The sequence below is a fragment of the Varanus komodoensis genome, unplaced genomic scaffold (genome assembly GCF_004798865.1).
Source record: "Varanus komodoensis strain SLA01 unplaced genomic scaffold, ASM479886v1 scaffold63, whole genome shotgun sequence".
Lineage (NCBI taxonomy): Eukaryota > Metazoa > Chordata > Lepidosauria > Squamata > Varanidae > Varanus > Varanus komodoensis.
In genome coordinates, this window is record NW_025336259.1 from 1661268 (window position 1) to 1677080 (window position 15813).

Here is a 15813-nt window from a genome sequence, read left to right on the forward strand (position 1 = left end):
ACCTTGAAGACGATGAAATTAACTAGAGGGCCACATAGATTTCTCAAGAACAAATCCTGCCAGTCATTTTTCGACTGGGTAACCTCCCAGATGGACTGTGGGAATGCTGTGGACATAATCTATCTAGCAGTGCCTTCGAAAAAGTGCCCCACGACATCCTGATGACCAGCCTTACAAAAAGCCAGCTAGATATTATTTATTAAAACATTTGTATGCCGCCCCATTCGCTGAAGCCTCGGGGCGGCTTACAACAATAAGTTAAAAAATAATTATAGCATTAAATTAAAAAATATAAACATTAAGTTAAAAATACAAAAATACCAATATAAAATAAGCTGCCCTGGCCAGATAGTGCAACCATTAGGCAGATCCACAATTGGCTGCAAAATCGGACTCAGAGAGTGCTCATCAGTGGCCCATTCTCAAAGTGGGGAGAAGTGAAAGTGGGGTGTTGCGGGGTTCAGTCCTGGGACCAGTACCCTTCAACATATTAATGATTGAGATGAGGAAGTACAAGGAAATATAATTAAATTTGCAGATGACACAACACTGGGTGGAACAGTGAATACCCTGGGAGACAGAGATAAGATGCAGGGTAATCTCGATAGGTTAGAAAGTGGGCAGAGAACAACAGAATAAAATTCAATATGGACAAGTCCCCCACTTAGGAACAAGAGACCAAATGCACTGCTGCAGGATGGGGAACTCCTGGCTCAACTCCACTGCAAGTGAAAAGGATCTTGGGGTTGTTGTAGAGCACAAGCTGGAAATGAGCAAACCATGTGACGCAGCTGCAAAAAGGGCCAAGGCAATTTTGGGCTGCACTAGCAGAAGCATCCCTTCCAAAACACAGGAAGTAGTAGTGCCACGATGCTCGGCACTAGTCCGACCTCCCCTGGAGCCCTGTATCCAGTTCTGGGCACCTGGGTTTGAAAAAGATGCGGAAGAGCTAGAAAGGGTAGAGGGGGGCAGCAAGGCCGATTCAGGGACTGGAGGCAAAGCCCAGTGAGGCGAGATTGGGAGAACTGGGCATGCTCAGCCTCAGGAAGAGAGGACTGCGGGGCGGTGGGACAGCCCTCTGCAAGCACCCGAAAGGCTGCCACAAAGAGGAAGGACAAGATCTCTTCTCGTCCTTTCCAGAGTGCAGGAAACGCAATAACGAACTTAAGTTGAAAGAAACCAGATTTAGATTATAGACCTGAGGAAGAACTTCCTCACTGTCAGAGCAGTGCGACAATGGAACTTATTATCTGGGGAAGTTGTGGCCTCCCCTCCCCCTCACTAGAAACATTCAGAAAGCATCTGGACAGCCCTCTGAGTGGGATGGTGTAAATTAATGTCCTTCGATAGTAGGGGGGGTGGACCTGATAGATTTCTGCCCCCTTCCAACTCTACTATTTTCTGATTCTATGATTTCTTAGAAGTTGAAGCAGACAGGTTATAGAAAGAGATCTGAGCAGATGAGGATGGACTTAATCCACGAGTCCAAACTACATCGTCCTAATGAAATACACGTTCTTGCTTCCTGACCGGCTTCCCCTCCACACAGATTTTAGAGTAACGATTTAACAAATAAAGTAAAATGAAATTTGGAAGAAATAACTTCCCCCTACTTAGACTATCTTGTCTCCACTTACTAAAAGCTTGGCACAAATCCAGGGAATTCAAGGGTGTGACGGATCCTGCTTTTCCTTGTTTTAAAGCTTGCTTCAGATGGTTTTTTTTTCCTCTTTACACAAAGTGCAGGGAAGAGAGCAACTGTGAGCTTACGTGCCTGAAGGGGAAGGCGAGGAGAGAGCACAAGAGGCAGAGGGAGGTGGATTCTCAAATATGTGGGCTGCAGAAGATCCTCTTGGAGGAGTGCAGCCATAAAGGGTCGGGGGCGGGGGGGCCGTGGGCTGGTGGGGAGTTGCTTAGGCTGGGGATGGGTAAAGCTTCCCGTGGGCAAGAGATGCATTGGAGGTCAGGATGCGGAGGAAGGCTGCGGAGGGTGGCCTTTGGCATGGGATCGAGCGGCGGGTGGGTGGGGAAGGTGTGGGAAGTGGCAAAATGTTTATCCCGTCATCTTTCAGCTCAACTTCATGTAGTCTAGTTCTTGTTAACATCTACACCTGAATGTTAAAAAGGGGCTAGAGAGTTGGGAGCGCTTCAAAAGTGAGGGCTGCCCAGCTGAGAGCGAACGAACACGCTGCGCGTAAGAGTTAAGTCGGGTCCCATGGCTGTGTGTGTGTTCTCTTTCGCAGCAAAGGATGACAGCAGCATCGCTGTTGCCCTGGGCTACACGGCTCACCTGGTCTCCATGATTTCCTTCTTCCTCCAAGTGCCACTCAGGTATCCAATAATTCACAAGGGTTCCCGATCTGCAATCAAAGACAATATTAATGATAAACTGACTGAAAAAGAGAGAGAGTAAGTATGTATTTTTAACTTGCAGGGGGGTGTGGGGCTGCTAATCCTCAGAGACATAGTTGCTTTTGCCTTACATGGACTCTGCCAGACTGGGTAGTCTTTCCCCCACATTGTGACTGGACACTCACTTTGCTTCTGTCTTCAGTGCGTTGTTGCAACCCACTCATACTAGAATATAGGTTTACCTCCAACAAATATTGAAGCAATTTCCTTAAATTATGTATATCTTGGACATTTAAGCTATTTGGGATATATGCAAGCAAACTTTTGTCCCAGATGACTTAAGTGTGAAATATGAGCCTGAAAATGCTTGGATGGGACAGATCTGGGTTCAAATTTCAGGATTCCTGGGAAGGTAAAATAAGGTAGACCCCCCGGAATTTCTTGGTGAAGGTCTGGATAAGATATGACCTGTGATTGAGAGCCAGTGTTACACAGTGGTTAAAGTGTGGGTCTGTTGCTCAGAATATCAGGGTTTTAGTGCGTATAAATACATGTATAAAATTTCGCCATGAAGCTCATGGGGTAATTTTGGACCAGTCACTCTCATTCAGCCTAGCTTACTTTGCAGGAGGAATTAAGGCAAAATATGCTAAATATATTGTATATTGTAATACTAAAGCAGTGCAAAAAATTGACCATGTCTTTTTGGTTAATTGAATGCAAAGAATACATAGAATCTGAACTGAAGGTATTTTATGTTGTGTTGTGGAACCGTGGTAGCTCTTGGGGGCCACAAACCAGCCGGCAGATACTGCGGTCTGTCCCGTCTAGCTTGCCTGCCAACCTGGGTTGCTAATTAAGCATCATGTTGTGATGACTGTTCCTGTGCTTCTGCCCTGCGGATCCCATGCTGTAGCCCAGTATCACGCCATAATGGGATCTTAGGGATTCCTCCAAAAAAACGCCATCAGAAGGAAAGGTCCATTAGCATTTCGTGTTGACTACCATACACACTGTACGGTGTCAGGAGCAGTGTGATACAAACCAGGTTGGATGGGCGAAAATTGAGCAATGCTTGGTTAAACCGCAACTCCAGAGTCGGCCGGGTTTGGATCTACGTAAAGTAGTCATTCTCTGAGTGGCGAGCTAGGCTGCTTCGCTGAAAGAAAAATGTTTCGGGGCTGATAGGTCTGTCTGTTTCTATACTGCCCATAGCTGAAGCTCTCCGGGCAGTTTACAAGAAACCCAGCCCTTCAGCAAGGCCGGGTAGCAAAGGTCAGCAGAGGACTGCGTGGCGTTCTGCCTGCCTCACTGCAGGAGATGAAATGTGGTATGAATTATTGCACGCTACTGATTGCAGTGCAACACACTCAGATCGTATGCAGAGGTTTAAGATACCTTAATGGCTAATTCATGATAGAGTTAACTGCAAGCCAGACTTGACTTTTCTGTATCGCATGTCTGTTGAAGCAATACGACAAGACTAATTTCTTTCATAAATGTCTCAACCTTTCTGTGTTCAAGGGCCTGTATTTGCCTTGGGAGGAAAAAGTCGTTTTCAGCAAGTACCTAAAATATATACATACATTTTATATATATTATCACTTTTGTCTTTTTTTAACAGTGCCTCATAAAATACAGAAAGCGTGCTTAAGACTGTATCCCTGCTCTTAGTTGACAAGAACATTTTTTACTGCTAAAATCTAGTCACAGCAAGTCTAAGACTGGCTTGTTTTTATAATTACTGACACCATCATCACACTGCATTTATATTTCCTTTTGTGAGGAACCCAAAGCGGGCTGCAGAGCTCCCTTTTATCCTCACAACAACATCCCTGCGTGGTAGTTTGGGCTGAGAGGCAGTGACTGGCCCAGAATCATCCAGTGAGCCTTGTAGCTGAGTAGGGACTAGAACCTGGATCTCTTGGGTCCCAGTCCAGCAGGCTAACCTCCCCCCCTCCCACTGACCGAAGAATAAAAATGATGTTCGCACTGGAACTAGGCACACATGCAGAATTTTTATTGGTGTGTGACAAAATCCAAAGAATTCTGCCGCTTTAATTTACATATGTAAATGTGGAACAAGGTGAATGAGGCAGAGGTCACCCTATAGCATGACTGCAGATCCAATTTCTGCGGAAATTATCTGCTTGTACAATGAAAAGGCTGCATTTTTGTCCATTCTTCAGAGTAAAATACATTTTGCTCTACAGCGTGCATTGGAAGGGTGAACAGGGGAGAGAAAGCCCCTTTGGGGCGAGGGCTGGTGTTGGCCACACTGCCTGTGTTGCTGAAAGACCACTGATGGGGCAGGCCAGGGTGAAACAGGCCGTCTCCCACACGTCCTCAGCACATTCCAGCGTGTCTGTGGTTGGATGGCCAGAGCTGCCCCATACATTACGCTGCTTCCATCTCCTGGAATCGCTGCATTGATAGAAGTGTGGCTTCTGAATCACATGAGGCGCTGGTTCCGCTCTGTTTGCCGCTCTGGAGTAATGTGTCCATTCTGGGCTCCGCCGTTTAAGAAAGATACCGCCTAGCTGGGAAAGGTCCAGAGCAAGGCAGCAACGATGTCTGGAAGCAAAGCCCTGTGAGGAGAGAGCGAAAGAACCGGGCACGTTTAGCCTTGAGAAGAGAAGACTGTGGGCAGATAGGATAGCCCTCCAATGGAGCCAAGCTCAGGGAGCCAAGGCTCCATTTGGATGCCAGGAAGCACTTCCTGACAGTCAGGACCCCGAGGGTGTGGAATGGGCTTCCACGGGAGGTGGTTGAGGCCCCATCGGTGAGGGTGTTCAAGGACAGGCTGGACATGCACATGGTGGGCATGTTGTGAGCGAAGCCGGCTGGAGCCGGGGGTCAGACTAGATGGCCCGGGAGGCCCCTTCTGACTCGCTCTGTTTCTATGTTTCTGTGTAGTCCTTGAAAGACAGTCAACTCAGAGGAAGGCCAGGGTCTCTTCTGGATCATCCCAGAGTGCAGAACACAGAATAATGGGCTCAAGTTACAGGGAGTCAGATGCCTGCTGAACCTCAAGAAGACCTTCATGACCGTTAGAGTAGGACGGCAGTGGAACCAATGACCAAGGGAGGCGGTGGGCGCTCCCACACGGGAGACAATCCAGTTGTGACTGGTCAGCCATCTGTCAGGGGTGCTTTAACTGAAGCCCTGCCTTGAGCAGGGGGTTGACCAGATGGCCTTCCATCTCCATGATTCTGTGAAAAGCAAGGCTAAGGCTGGGAAAAGCAAGGTGGGACAGGGCCGCCTGTGTCTCCAAGGGAAGTAGCGCGGTCTCCTGCTCTGCAGAGCACAGTGCCTCCCGTCCCAGACAAACCATGGCCACACGGATGTGTGGTTGCACGCGCTACAGTGTGTGTGCTGTGCAGTTGTGCTGGGTGGGCTGGGCTGTTGCCATGGTGTGGTCTGGGGAAGTGTGCACTTGCCTCTCTTCCGAGTCTCCCTCATATCTGCTATATTTTTAAAATAAATGCCCAGTTTTAAAGACTTTGAGCACGACCGTCTGGTACCGTTTGGAGAAACAGCAGAAGCATAACGCTTTCTTCACCCTTTTTCAGTGAGGCTTCAGTCTGCACTGGCCTAGAGCCGTCACAGATTCACACATGTCTTAATTCTGTTTCTCTGGATTTGAACTGAATAGCAGAATAATACTCGGTAGTCCCCCTGCATGTGGTCTGGGTTTTTATATCTGTCACTCGTTTCTTTCTGTGGAGTTGCTAGTATTAGATTTTACTTGAAAATGTTTTTGTGCCCTTTCGATCTAGCAATAAAACTGACTGCAGGCACCCGTATGGATTTGTGGGGAGGACTTAAGACTCCAGTTTGGGTTTAGAATAGCACCCGTCTGGCCTGCTTGGGCAGTGCAGATCAACACTGTTGCTGCTGGCACAGGGATGTGGGCTGAGGACTGCAGTCCGTCTTTGAGGGGTACCCTGCTGCCCTCTGTCTCCTTGCAGAGTAATCTGGAGAGCAGTAAGAGAAGGAGAGGAAGCCGAAAACAAGTAGGCATCATTTAGAAATGCAGGTTCTTAAACAGCAGCCAAGCTGCCTGATGCCCAGTGGAGATCCAGTCTACCAGGTATTTTCAAACAAACCCAGGAGGTTTGCCCATCCCTGGATACAAAGGAAAACCGCCTTCCCCAGCCTGGTGCAGCTGAGATGCATGGAGTGGCAGCTGTCGTTATCCTCTGCTGGGATCAGCAGGATGCGCCAGGTGGGCACCAAGTGGGAAAAGTCTGCCAGTGCTATAAAACAAGATTTCTCCTGAGCTGCCTGGGATAACGAGATACTGGGGTGTTGTAGGCACAGGAAGAATCGTACCATGGGGGACTACAAAGTTTAAGATGTGGGATAAATAATAACTGAAACTGGAACTGGGCTGCATTCTCATTTGAGAGTTTTAAAAAGGTTTCATGGGTTTGCAAGGTGAGGTGTTTGGAGGCGGCATATCCTGTTTATATTACCTTCTTTCTAGCATTCCTCCATCTGGGACTGGCTCCGTGAGTATTTCAGCTTGTGTTTTTGCAGTTTGCATTGTTTGGTCTGCTGGGTGGGGAAGCACACTTTGGCAAGACTACTCGGTGTGGCAGTCTTCCTTCTGTGCCACACAACCAACCAACCAACCAACCAACCAACCTCCCTCCCTCCCTCCCTCCCTCCCTCTCTCTCTATAGCCCTCTGTTCTACTTTATGCATTAGGCATTTAAAAAACCCCTGTTTTTCATTTCCATATTTGGAAAGAGGGAAGCTCTGCAGGAAGCCCAGTGGCATGCGCAGAGTCTGGAACCAGAACTTGTTGGACTGGGTCAGTGCACACCGGTCTGGCCACCTTCCCTTCCTGCCTGTTGTTCTGATACAAAGCAGAAGCACCACGGACTCCAGCTGAGGGGGCTGCACTTGTGGCGTCTCCTCTCAGTACAACTCGATTCAAGTTACTTGAGTCCATTCTGGAAGATGTTGTGGAAACCAGTTTAATTTTAAGAAACGGCAAAACAATGATACCGTTGGCAGCAGTAGTGGAAATATTCTTTGCAGTAGTTCTGGAATCTCGGGGGAGCCAAATAGCCAAACATGCTCAAGGGCACATCTATTATATCAAACCAAAAATAATGTGTCTGTGGCCTACTTAACCCTCGTTTGTAAAATTCTTCTGTAATCTAAGCAATCACTCACGGTATCAGTGCTACTAATCAGGAATAATAGGAGTTTTCAAGCGAGTCCAAATTTGGTACTTAAGTAGTTTTAACTCTTGTGACCTTCTGAAGATTAGGTATTTTAGGTATATCCTGTCTCTTGTAGACTTGAAATGAGCCCCGGCTTTCCCAGGCTTCATGGTAATTAGGTCAATTGGCTGCGGCCCCAGAATTTGACCACTCGATAATTGGTATAATTTGAGTGGATGCGAGTGTGTATTCTTTAAACGTTGGCTTTTCATTCAGTGCTGAGGGCTGGCCTCTTTCATTTCAGCACCCTCAAGCTAGGGTTTCTCTTCAGAACCCAGTAACATCCTAGGAACTGCACTTCCAAGCCATATGGAAGTGCATATGCATCCAAGCCGTATTCCCTTTGTTCAGCAGTAAGCCAAACAATTTGCTTTGTTGGTTATAGTCCTTTCTCCTGTTCTGTGGATGGGGGAAGCCACATCTCCATGCACGATGCTATGTTGGCAGCGGGGTGACTTACTGCTAAACTGCCTCTCCGTGCAGAGATAAAGCTCTGACTTGAGGGTGTTGGCTCTGGGGCCAGAATTATGACTTTAGGGGACTTAGCAGAATTTCCCGAACCTTTGCAGCCATGGAAGAAGAAAATAATCCCTTTCCTGAATTCTTTGTTGGAAATGGTGGTGGGTGGGGAGTTGGAATATGTCTGGTACATACTTTTGCATAAAACCTAAAAGTTATTTTAATGGTACCATAACAAAAATGTACTGTGTGCAATGTAGGGCAAAAGTGTGCTCTTTGGTATATTTATTAAATGTACAAGTCAATTGTTTACATATTTTCAGACCACCTTTTAGGGCAGGAGTGAGCTACTTGTGGCCTTCCAGCTGTCTTGGCTTACAATTTCCATCAGCCCTAGCCAGCATAGGCAATGGTAGGGAGTTGTAGGCCAAAGCACCTGGAAGACCACCCCTGTTTGAGGGTAAGGGACACATTTACTGGGATATGTAGGCCCCTGCTTGTGGGACCTCTGTGCTTTTGGCATAGTGAAGTTCACAGGTATATAAGTCTCATTTACAATAGGGTAAGGAAAGGCTGCAGATGAGTGAATGCAGGCCGGGCAGCTGCTCTCATTTCACCAAGTGCACAAGCCACTTGGTACAGAGTGTCCTTCCTTCGCTTTTTATGATGCCTCCCCGTAGCTGAAGCTCTGGCCTGCAGCAAGGAGAAGCATTGCCAGACACCACTGCTGGTAGCACAGGTCTAACATGGAACACCTGTACTTCTAGGAGGATCCTTGGACATTCATCCTATCAGATATAGATCCACCTCGGGTGTTTTTGTCCTTCTCTCTCCTCCACCATCTCAGTAGGTTAGGGAGAGAAAGGAACATGAAAGTAACCTTGTGAGAAGCTGAAGGCCAGTTGAGCAGCTGAAGGCTAAGTAATTCCTTTGCTGCAACGCACTGGAGGAGAGGTGCTGTGGACGTCTTGGGCCCACAGATGCAGGAGGAGTCTTGGTGCCAGCCTGCAACTTTTTGCTGGCAAAACGATGAAGCACTGGACATGGACCTGCCTGGTCCTTTTCACGTGATCAAATGGTGGAAGCACCCTAGAAAGAAAGAAGAAACAACATTTTCACCTGGCTGCTCTTGCTCTGAATAGGAATTTAATCTCTTCTTTGAGTTCACACAACTTTGGCTGGTGAGAAACTCTTTCCAAGATGTGACAGGAAGCATTACGTTTTCAGCCATCTTATCCAACAGCGTTTTTGGGTCTATGTGGGGTGGTGGGGAGCAGGAATTCACAGCTCCTTACTTGGGTTTCTTCAATTCAGTTTGAAATGCAAGTTTAAAAAAGTCTGATTAGAGGGAAATCAGGATCTAAACCACATGTTTTTCATGCCAGATTAGAAACAGGTGGGAACAGTTAAAAATCAATCAGTTCCTTAAGCTTAAAAAATAGTTTGGATTAAAGGCAGGTGTCTGTACACGGGCATATGAAAAACCAATCGCCAGCATATTGGTACATTTGAGATTGATCTCTTGAAATACAAAGAGAAGTTCATAAATCACCGAACTTAGCAATAAAGATGTTTAGACTTGAGCACCCGGAAGAGCATGTTTTCCTATCTGGAGGGATCCTTTTTTTTTTTTTAAATGGCACCTAGATCCTTTTAGCTTCGCTTTAACAGTTAACATCTGACTGACCTAAGAGGCCCTGCAGAGACTCATTACAGCCTTTTCAAATATTGAAGCTGTCCTGTGATGCTGAACAGGTCAAGATTAGCCCAAGAACAGCATGAGGCCGTGAAATGCAATGAGAGTGTGGCTGGGAAGCAGTTGTCTCTGGTCAGCAAAAAATAGATGGGTCGGGGAAGTGAGCATAGCAGTTAATGGGAGACAGACGGTGCCAAAAGCTATCTTTTTGCAGTTGTAATCACAGTGGCTCTCGGGAATGATGGCAGGATGCCCTTAGATAATAGTTTAAAGTAACAGCGGAAATTAAGGGAACTTGCCGCTTCTTTTGTTAACACTTAGCTAAGAAAAACTGAGCTATAGCAAGTAATTAGTATATTGCCGAGGTGGTGCTGTTATCTGGAAAAAAGTAATCCACTAAGAAATCAGGGCAGCCTGGTCCTACTGACTTCACTAAATATTTTTCGAGTGAAGTCAGCATTTAGATCTTCTGTTTTTAATATTTGCACTGGAGAGCCCTCCTGGACAAGATGCAAAATCCACTTTTAAGTGGGGGAGCAAGATGTGAGGAATTTGGCTCAGCATGTCTGCTTTGCATGTGATTCCAGCAGTTGGATGCCTCAACTGAGATATTATCTAATTCTGTAGGCTTGGCGCTTGTTAACATGTCAAGAATTTGGAGCTTTCTTGTACCATTTTCAGGAGATGGGATCAATTCACACAGATCTTTGGTTGAGGATTTGTACAAGGGAGTAACGTGTAGTCAGTTAGCTGGTTGGTTCAGAGCACACCTTGCTAAATTTCTTTTGGCCTGCAACTGCTACCTAATTAAGTGCACTAAACACATTAAGAGCATATCCTCAGATAATGGCTGGACTAATGAGCATTCTAATTTCTTACAAGTCCTTGGAGAACGGGACTGAAAGAAGGGTACATGTCTGCTTGAGAAGGATGTAAATGTTACGGTATAGCCACCCATTGGGGAGAATCGAGTCCCCACCAGTTGAAGTAGCCAGTCAGTGGCATCATCCGTCTTCCCTCCTCCCTCCAAATCTGCCCCCTTCCCATTCCCTCCCATGCAGTGAAAGCAGCACGTCAGGGAAGGGACAGGAGCTGGGGGGGTTTAGTGTTGTTATTTAAAGCTGCCCTCCGTTCAAAGTAGTTTTGATTCTTGCTAGGCAGTGATCTCTTACCAACGTCTTAGAAGGAGATCTCCCACTTTGCTCTTCGTCTCCTGAAAAGCTGGGGCTAGACTTCAGAGCATGGGGCCGAAAAGGGGGCAGTTTGCATAGAACCGGAGAGGACAGGAAATAAGATGCTGAAGCACATTCATGTCGCATTTCCAGTCCCCACTGCTTCATATATGGCAAACATGTGAGGTAGTTCGTGGTACCACCCCTGAATGTCTGAGGGAGTGTCCGAAGACGGATTCAAAGTGGGGCTGACTGGTTCATCGTTTGGCCTCTTGTCCGCTAAGCAACAGCAGTGCCGGCTGCACTTCCTGCAAAATGGGGCAGCCCGTTCTCTTCGGTCGCAGCATTTAGCTGGAAAGTGGCTTCTCTGGAGAAGGCGTCCTCGAAGCGCAGTGGCCTCTTCTCTGGTCACATGTCCCCTTAGTCCAGAGATGGCGCTTTACTCGTCTTGGAGTGTATGCAGATCGCTCATCCCTCGGGTGCTGGTACACGGGTGTGTTCCCGCAAGCCCGCTTCCCCACGCATGGTGCCACCAGCTGTTTGGCACTATAGCTCCCATAACCCCTGCCTAACCCCATGCCAGGGCTGGTGGGAGTTGTAGTACAAAGCTTCCAGAGCACTCCATGTTTGGGAAGACTGCTGCCAGAGGTCTTTTAAAAGCGAAGGTCAGACGAAAAGGGGGACATGACCTGTGGGTATCAACACCCACACCTCCCCAGCCTTGGCCGCCTTTGGGGGCTGGGGGTGGGGTTGGCATATGACTGCATGATGCATTTCAGAATTAAGGGTTTCCTTTCTGGAAGAAGATTGCTGTAACTCATCTTCCACAGTACGGAACGTACTCAAAAGCTGAGATTTGGGGAGAGAGCAGGGAAGCCATCACAAAAAATTGAAATAATACGAGGGATTGAAAAGGGTTTTGATTTCTGGCCTTAGAAATATAAAAATAATTTCAAAAGAGGCTAGGAAGAAATGGTTGACGTCTCTGCATTATGTGGCTCCCCTTTAAAGCCTTTCTTTCTAATTGTGGAGAATCACTTTTTCCCCAGCAACATAATGAAACACTATCCTGTAACAAATCATACCATGTCTTTTAAAGAGTGTATTTATTGTCCAGGCTGAATGAGTTTTGAGCTATTAATTGTAATGGAATCCTTTTCTAATCCAAATCCTGCTACAGTTGGATAAAGTAACTTGGTAAAGATTGACATGAATTCCATGTGATTTATACAGCAGCGAACACTGAAATTTTGCTGCACATACATTCATTTTAGGGTGTGTTTTATTTTCCAGCACTGCAGACATCTTGGATTTATAGATCTATTAAGTACAGTGAGTGTAGATATATAGTGGCTGGAGTGATTTTATATTTTTCAACTTGATATGACCCATTAGGACTTGGACATATTGTAAAACTGAGACCCTGATAATTTGGTTTACTGTAATGGTTTATGTTAAACCTTTGACTTTAATGGCTAACTGGAAATAATACCATTTCTGTCTTGGTTGCTGTTAAGAAAGTTGAGGTGCACAGAATGACTTTTGTTGTGTATTTATGATCTCATTGTGGAGCTAAATTTCTCTTTATATTGTAGTCCTGTCCTGTCTTCAGGATTCTAGCTGTATGTGAAAAATCTCATTATAACATCTGCACATATCACACATTACTGAAGGAAAACAACACTGATGAACTCAACAATATTAAAATAACCGAAACTAACCCTGCCCATGTAATTAATTATATTTACATAATTACACTGTTTAACAATCAGTCCAAAAAGCAAGTTCAGAACATCTTTTCAAATTAAGGTTTTAAACACCCCTTCTAGAACAGGGGTGGTCAGAAGGTCAGGATGGATCTACTGGTACAGATCTTGGTATGTTTTGCTGTAGATAGGCATGAGTTTGCATCTTAGTTATTTAATAATAAAAAAGACCCCCGCACTCTAAATTAAGTTGAAGAAGTGTAGCGAAGCTTCCTTCCCAGTACATATGTATAGGCTTGGATGTTTTATATTATTTGAATATTGTATGTTTTTGAGTAAGTTCAAAGCGTTATTTGGAAATCATTTGTACTGAAGAAATTGCAAACTTTGTAAGATGAGGCAGTTCAATACTATGCATATATTTTTGGATACTGCAGCTTATTTTAGCATGCCCAAAGAACTGTATATTAGAGCAAGAGGGGTCCTGGGTTAAGGCATACTTAAGAAAAGAGAGGAACTACAACTTCTTGAAATTTCCTGTTTAGGTAGTGATTGTGTTCATCAATCAATTTTATGGAATGGTACTTTTGGAAATGGAAAATTTTCCACACTGAAAATATGGGTGGAACATTTCTGCTTATGTCATAGTGTATTGGTATAGGAGTAGAAATATGGCTTGCCTGAAGCCAACCTGAATTCAGGGCAGAAGCGTGGTTTGAATTTGGGGCTTCCTATTTCACAGCTCCATCTCTAAGCCACTGCGCTAGGCTAGGTGAGGAGTGCCTCGAGAATCTAAATATAAATTAAGTCCAGCACATGGTTAAACGATGGATTTCAATTTTGCAAGATGCTTGAAGGGCTTTAAAAGGGGATTGGGCAACATGGTGGGTGGCAAGACCATCCGTGGACCTAGCCTGGTGGCCGTGTGCGTGACGTCATGTTCCACTTCTGGGGGACATAAGAGCAACAGCAGTGGGGATCTTCCCACAGGTGCGTGGCTGGCCACCGTGTGAACACACTGCTGGATGAGAGAGGCCTTTGGCCTGATCCAGCATGGCTGTTCCGATGCTGCCCTGGATCCTGTGCTGACGCCACTCAGGACACCCGAATCCTTTGTACCAGGATCCTGGTGGCACGATGATTTTTGTGCACTGAAGAAGGATGGTGTAAATTGGCCACCTGCAGCAGCAGGGGTTGGACCTGCTGCCCTTCTTGGTCCCTTCCATCCCATCTGTTCTGAGATTCTGTGAAAAATATTGTGAGCACTACCAAGAATACTGAAGATTCAAATGGGAGTCCAGAATGGTAGCTGGAGAGTAAAAGATTAATGCAATGCATAAGTAATTGGGAGAATGCGCCGTCCTTTTGAACAGTAATAGACATAACTATAGACCATAAACGCTGAGGACAGAAATGGTCATGATGGAAGATGAAGGACATGTCTCTTTGCTGCAGGGTGGCCTCGGCTACTTCCAGGCTTCACGACTGCACTGTCAGATGCGCATGCCGGTGAATCAGATGCTGCTTCTGTTCACAGTCTTGCCCTTCTGCACAAAATCCTGGCAGGCTGTTATCATTTCCTTTAACAGTTTAAGAAATTCTGCAAATATGCTTATCCACTCAGCATATGTTGGGTCAAACGTTGAAAACCTATGTCTTGTTCCCACCTGTTGAATGCAGAAACAAAATAGATGATTATGCTTCCAGACAAAGGTCTCTGGACCCTTATATCATAATTAATTTGGTATAGTGAAAAAATATTGCGAGTACTAATAGTAATACCAGAGATTCAAATAGGAATCCAGAATGGTAGCTGGGAAATAAAACATTAATACAGTATGATGGAAGCTGTTGACTCCTTAGTATAAGAAAGGAACTAAAACTACCAGAACTGATTCTTTTAGAACTGGCAAACCCAAACCAGACCCTAATCTGCCCCCCCGCCCCGCTTCCTGGTAGTAAAGGTTCTTTTATTTTTTGGCATCTCTTTTGTAAGTGAGGGGGAAGCATGCCCTCCCTTCCTTTCCTTCACAGCTTCTCTCCTCTCTATCACCCAGCCCTCTCATCCTTTCCCCTACTAGCTTTACAGTGGAATCCTATGAATTTTATTTTATTTAAACGCCATTTTAGTTGTTAATATTATGCATTTATTTTACCTTTATGGCCAGGATGTCTCCAATTATATCATATTGTTTTATACTGTTAATATTTATTTATTGTTGTAAGCCGCCCCAAGGCTTCGGCGAATGGGGCGGCATAGAAGCTTTCTAAATAGATAGATAGATAGATAGATAGATAGATAGATAGATAGATAGATAAATAAAATTCTCTCCAAAAGTAAAACCTGTTAGGGTCCACCCCCCGGCCCTCAGCCTGCTGCCAGGCAGGTGGGTGGAGAACAGCAGCGTGAGGCTTGTGTGTGGCCAGGGTCCCTCAGCATCCCTCAAAGACCTCTTTGATCTACTAGGGGCTTCTCTCAGCCCGGTGGGGAGGGATTCTCCGTCCGGCTGCAGCCCTCCTCCTCCTCCTCCTCAGCTCTAGAGGGCTAGGAGACCATAATAGTCTTCCGCCATGTCTTTAACTACAGGCCATGTTAACCAGTGTCCCTCTGAATCAGGTGTGGAAAGTGGGCTTAAAGCTGGCTAGGAGGCAACCACTGATCCCATGAGCCACTCTTGGCGTGCAAATTGATGCAGTGCTGATGAGGGCTGAAGGGGCAGACCAGAACCTGGCAGCAGCGATCCACCCCCTGGCAATCCTTGCTTGGATGATTGCCATGCGCTCTGCGGGGAGCCAGTGCTGCCTTTGAAGATGTTCTGGAAACTTCAGCTGGTTCAAAATGGGGCAGCGAGGCTGCTTCAGGGACTGGCAGATCCGAACATAATATGCCAGTCCTCCGCCAACTTCATCGGTTACTAATTGAAATCAGGGCTCAATTCAGAGTGCTAGCACTAATATTTAAAGCCCTGAACAGCCTGGAGCCTGGGTGTCTGAAGAAATGCCGCCTCCTAGATGAGATCCTGAGGGCATCATATGAAGTCCTTCTCGGAGAGCCTCTTCTTAAGGAAAGAACGAGGGTGGCAGCTAGAGGAAGGGCCTTTTTACTTTGCCACTGATTGTGGAGTCAGGTTTTCACTGAGGTGTGTCTGGTGCACACTCTATTCCTTTCAGCTCCAGGCAAAGCCCTTTTT

At 46.0% G+C, this 15813-nt stretch overlaps 1 protein-coding gene across 1 annotated transcript in view; it reads left to right on the forward strand.

Moving 5' to 3' along the window:
* Window positions 1-15813, forward strand: part of UVRAG (UV radiation resistance associated) — a 100158-nt gene that overhangs the window by 55588 nt on the left and 28757 nt on the right. Inside the window, exon 12 of the mRNA XM_044450151.1 lies at window positions 2244-2409. Coding sequence (XP_044306086.1) covers window positions 2244-2409 — 166 coding nt within the window. The remainder of the gene's footprint in view (window positions 1-2243; window positions 2410-15813) is intronic.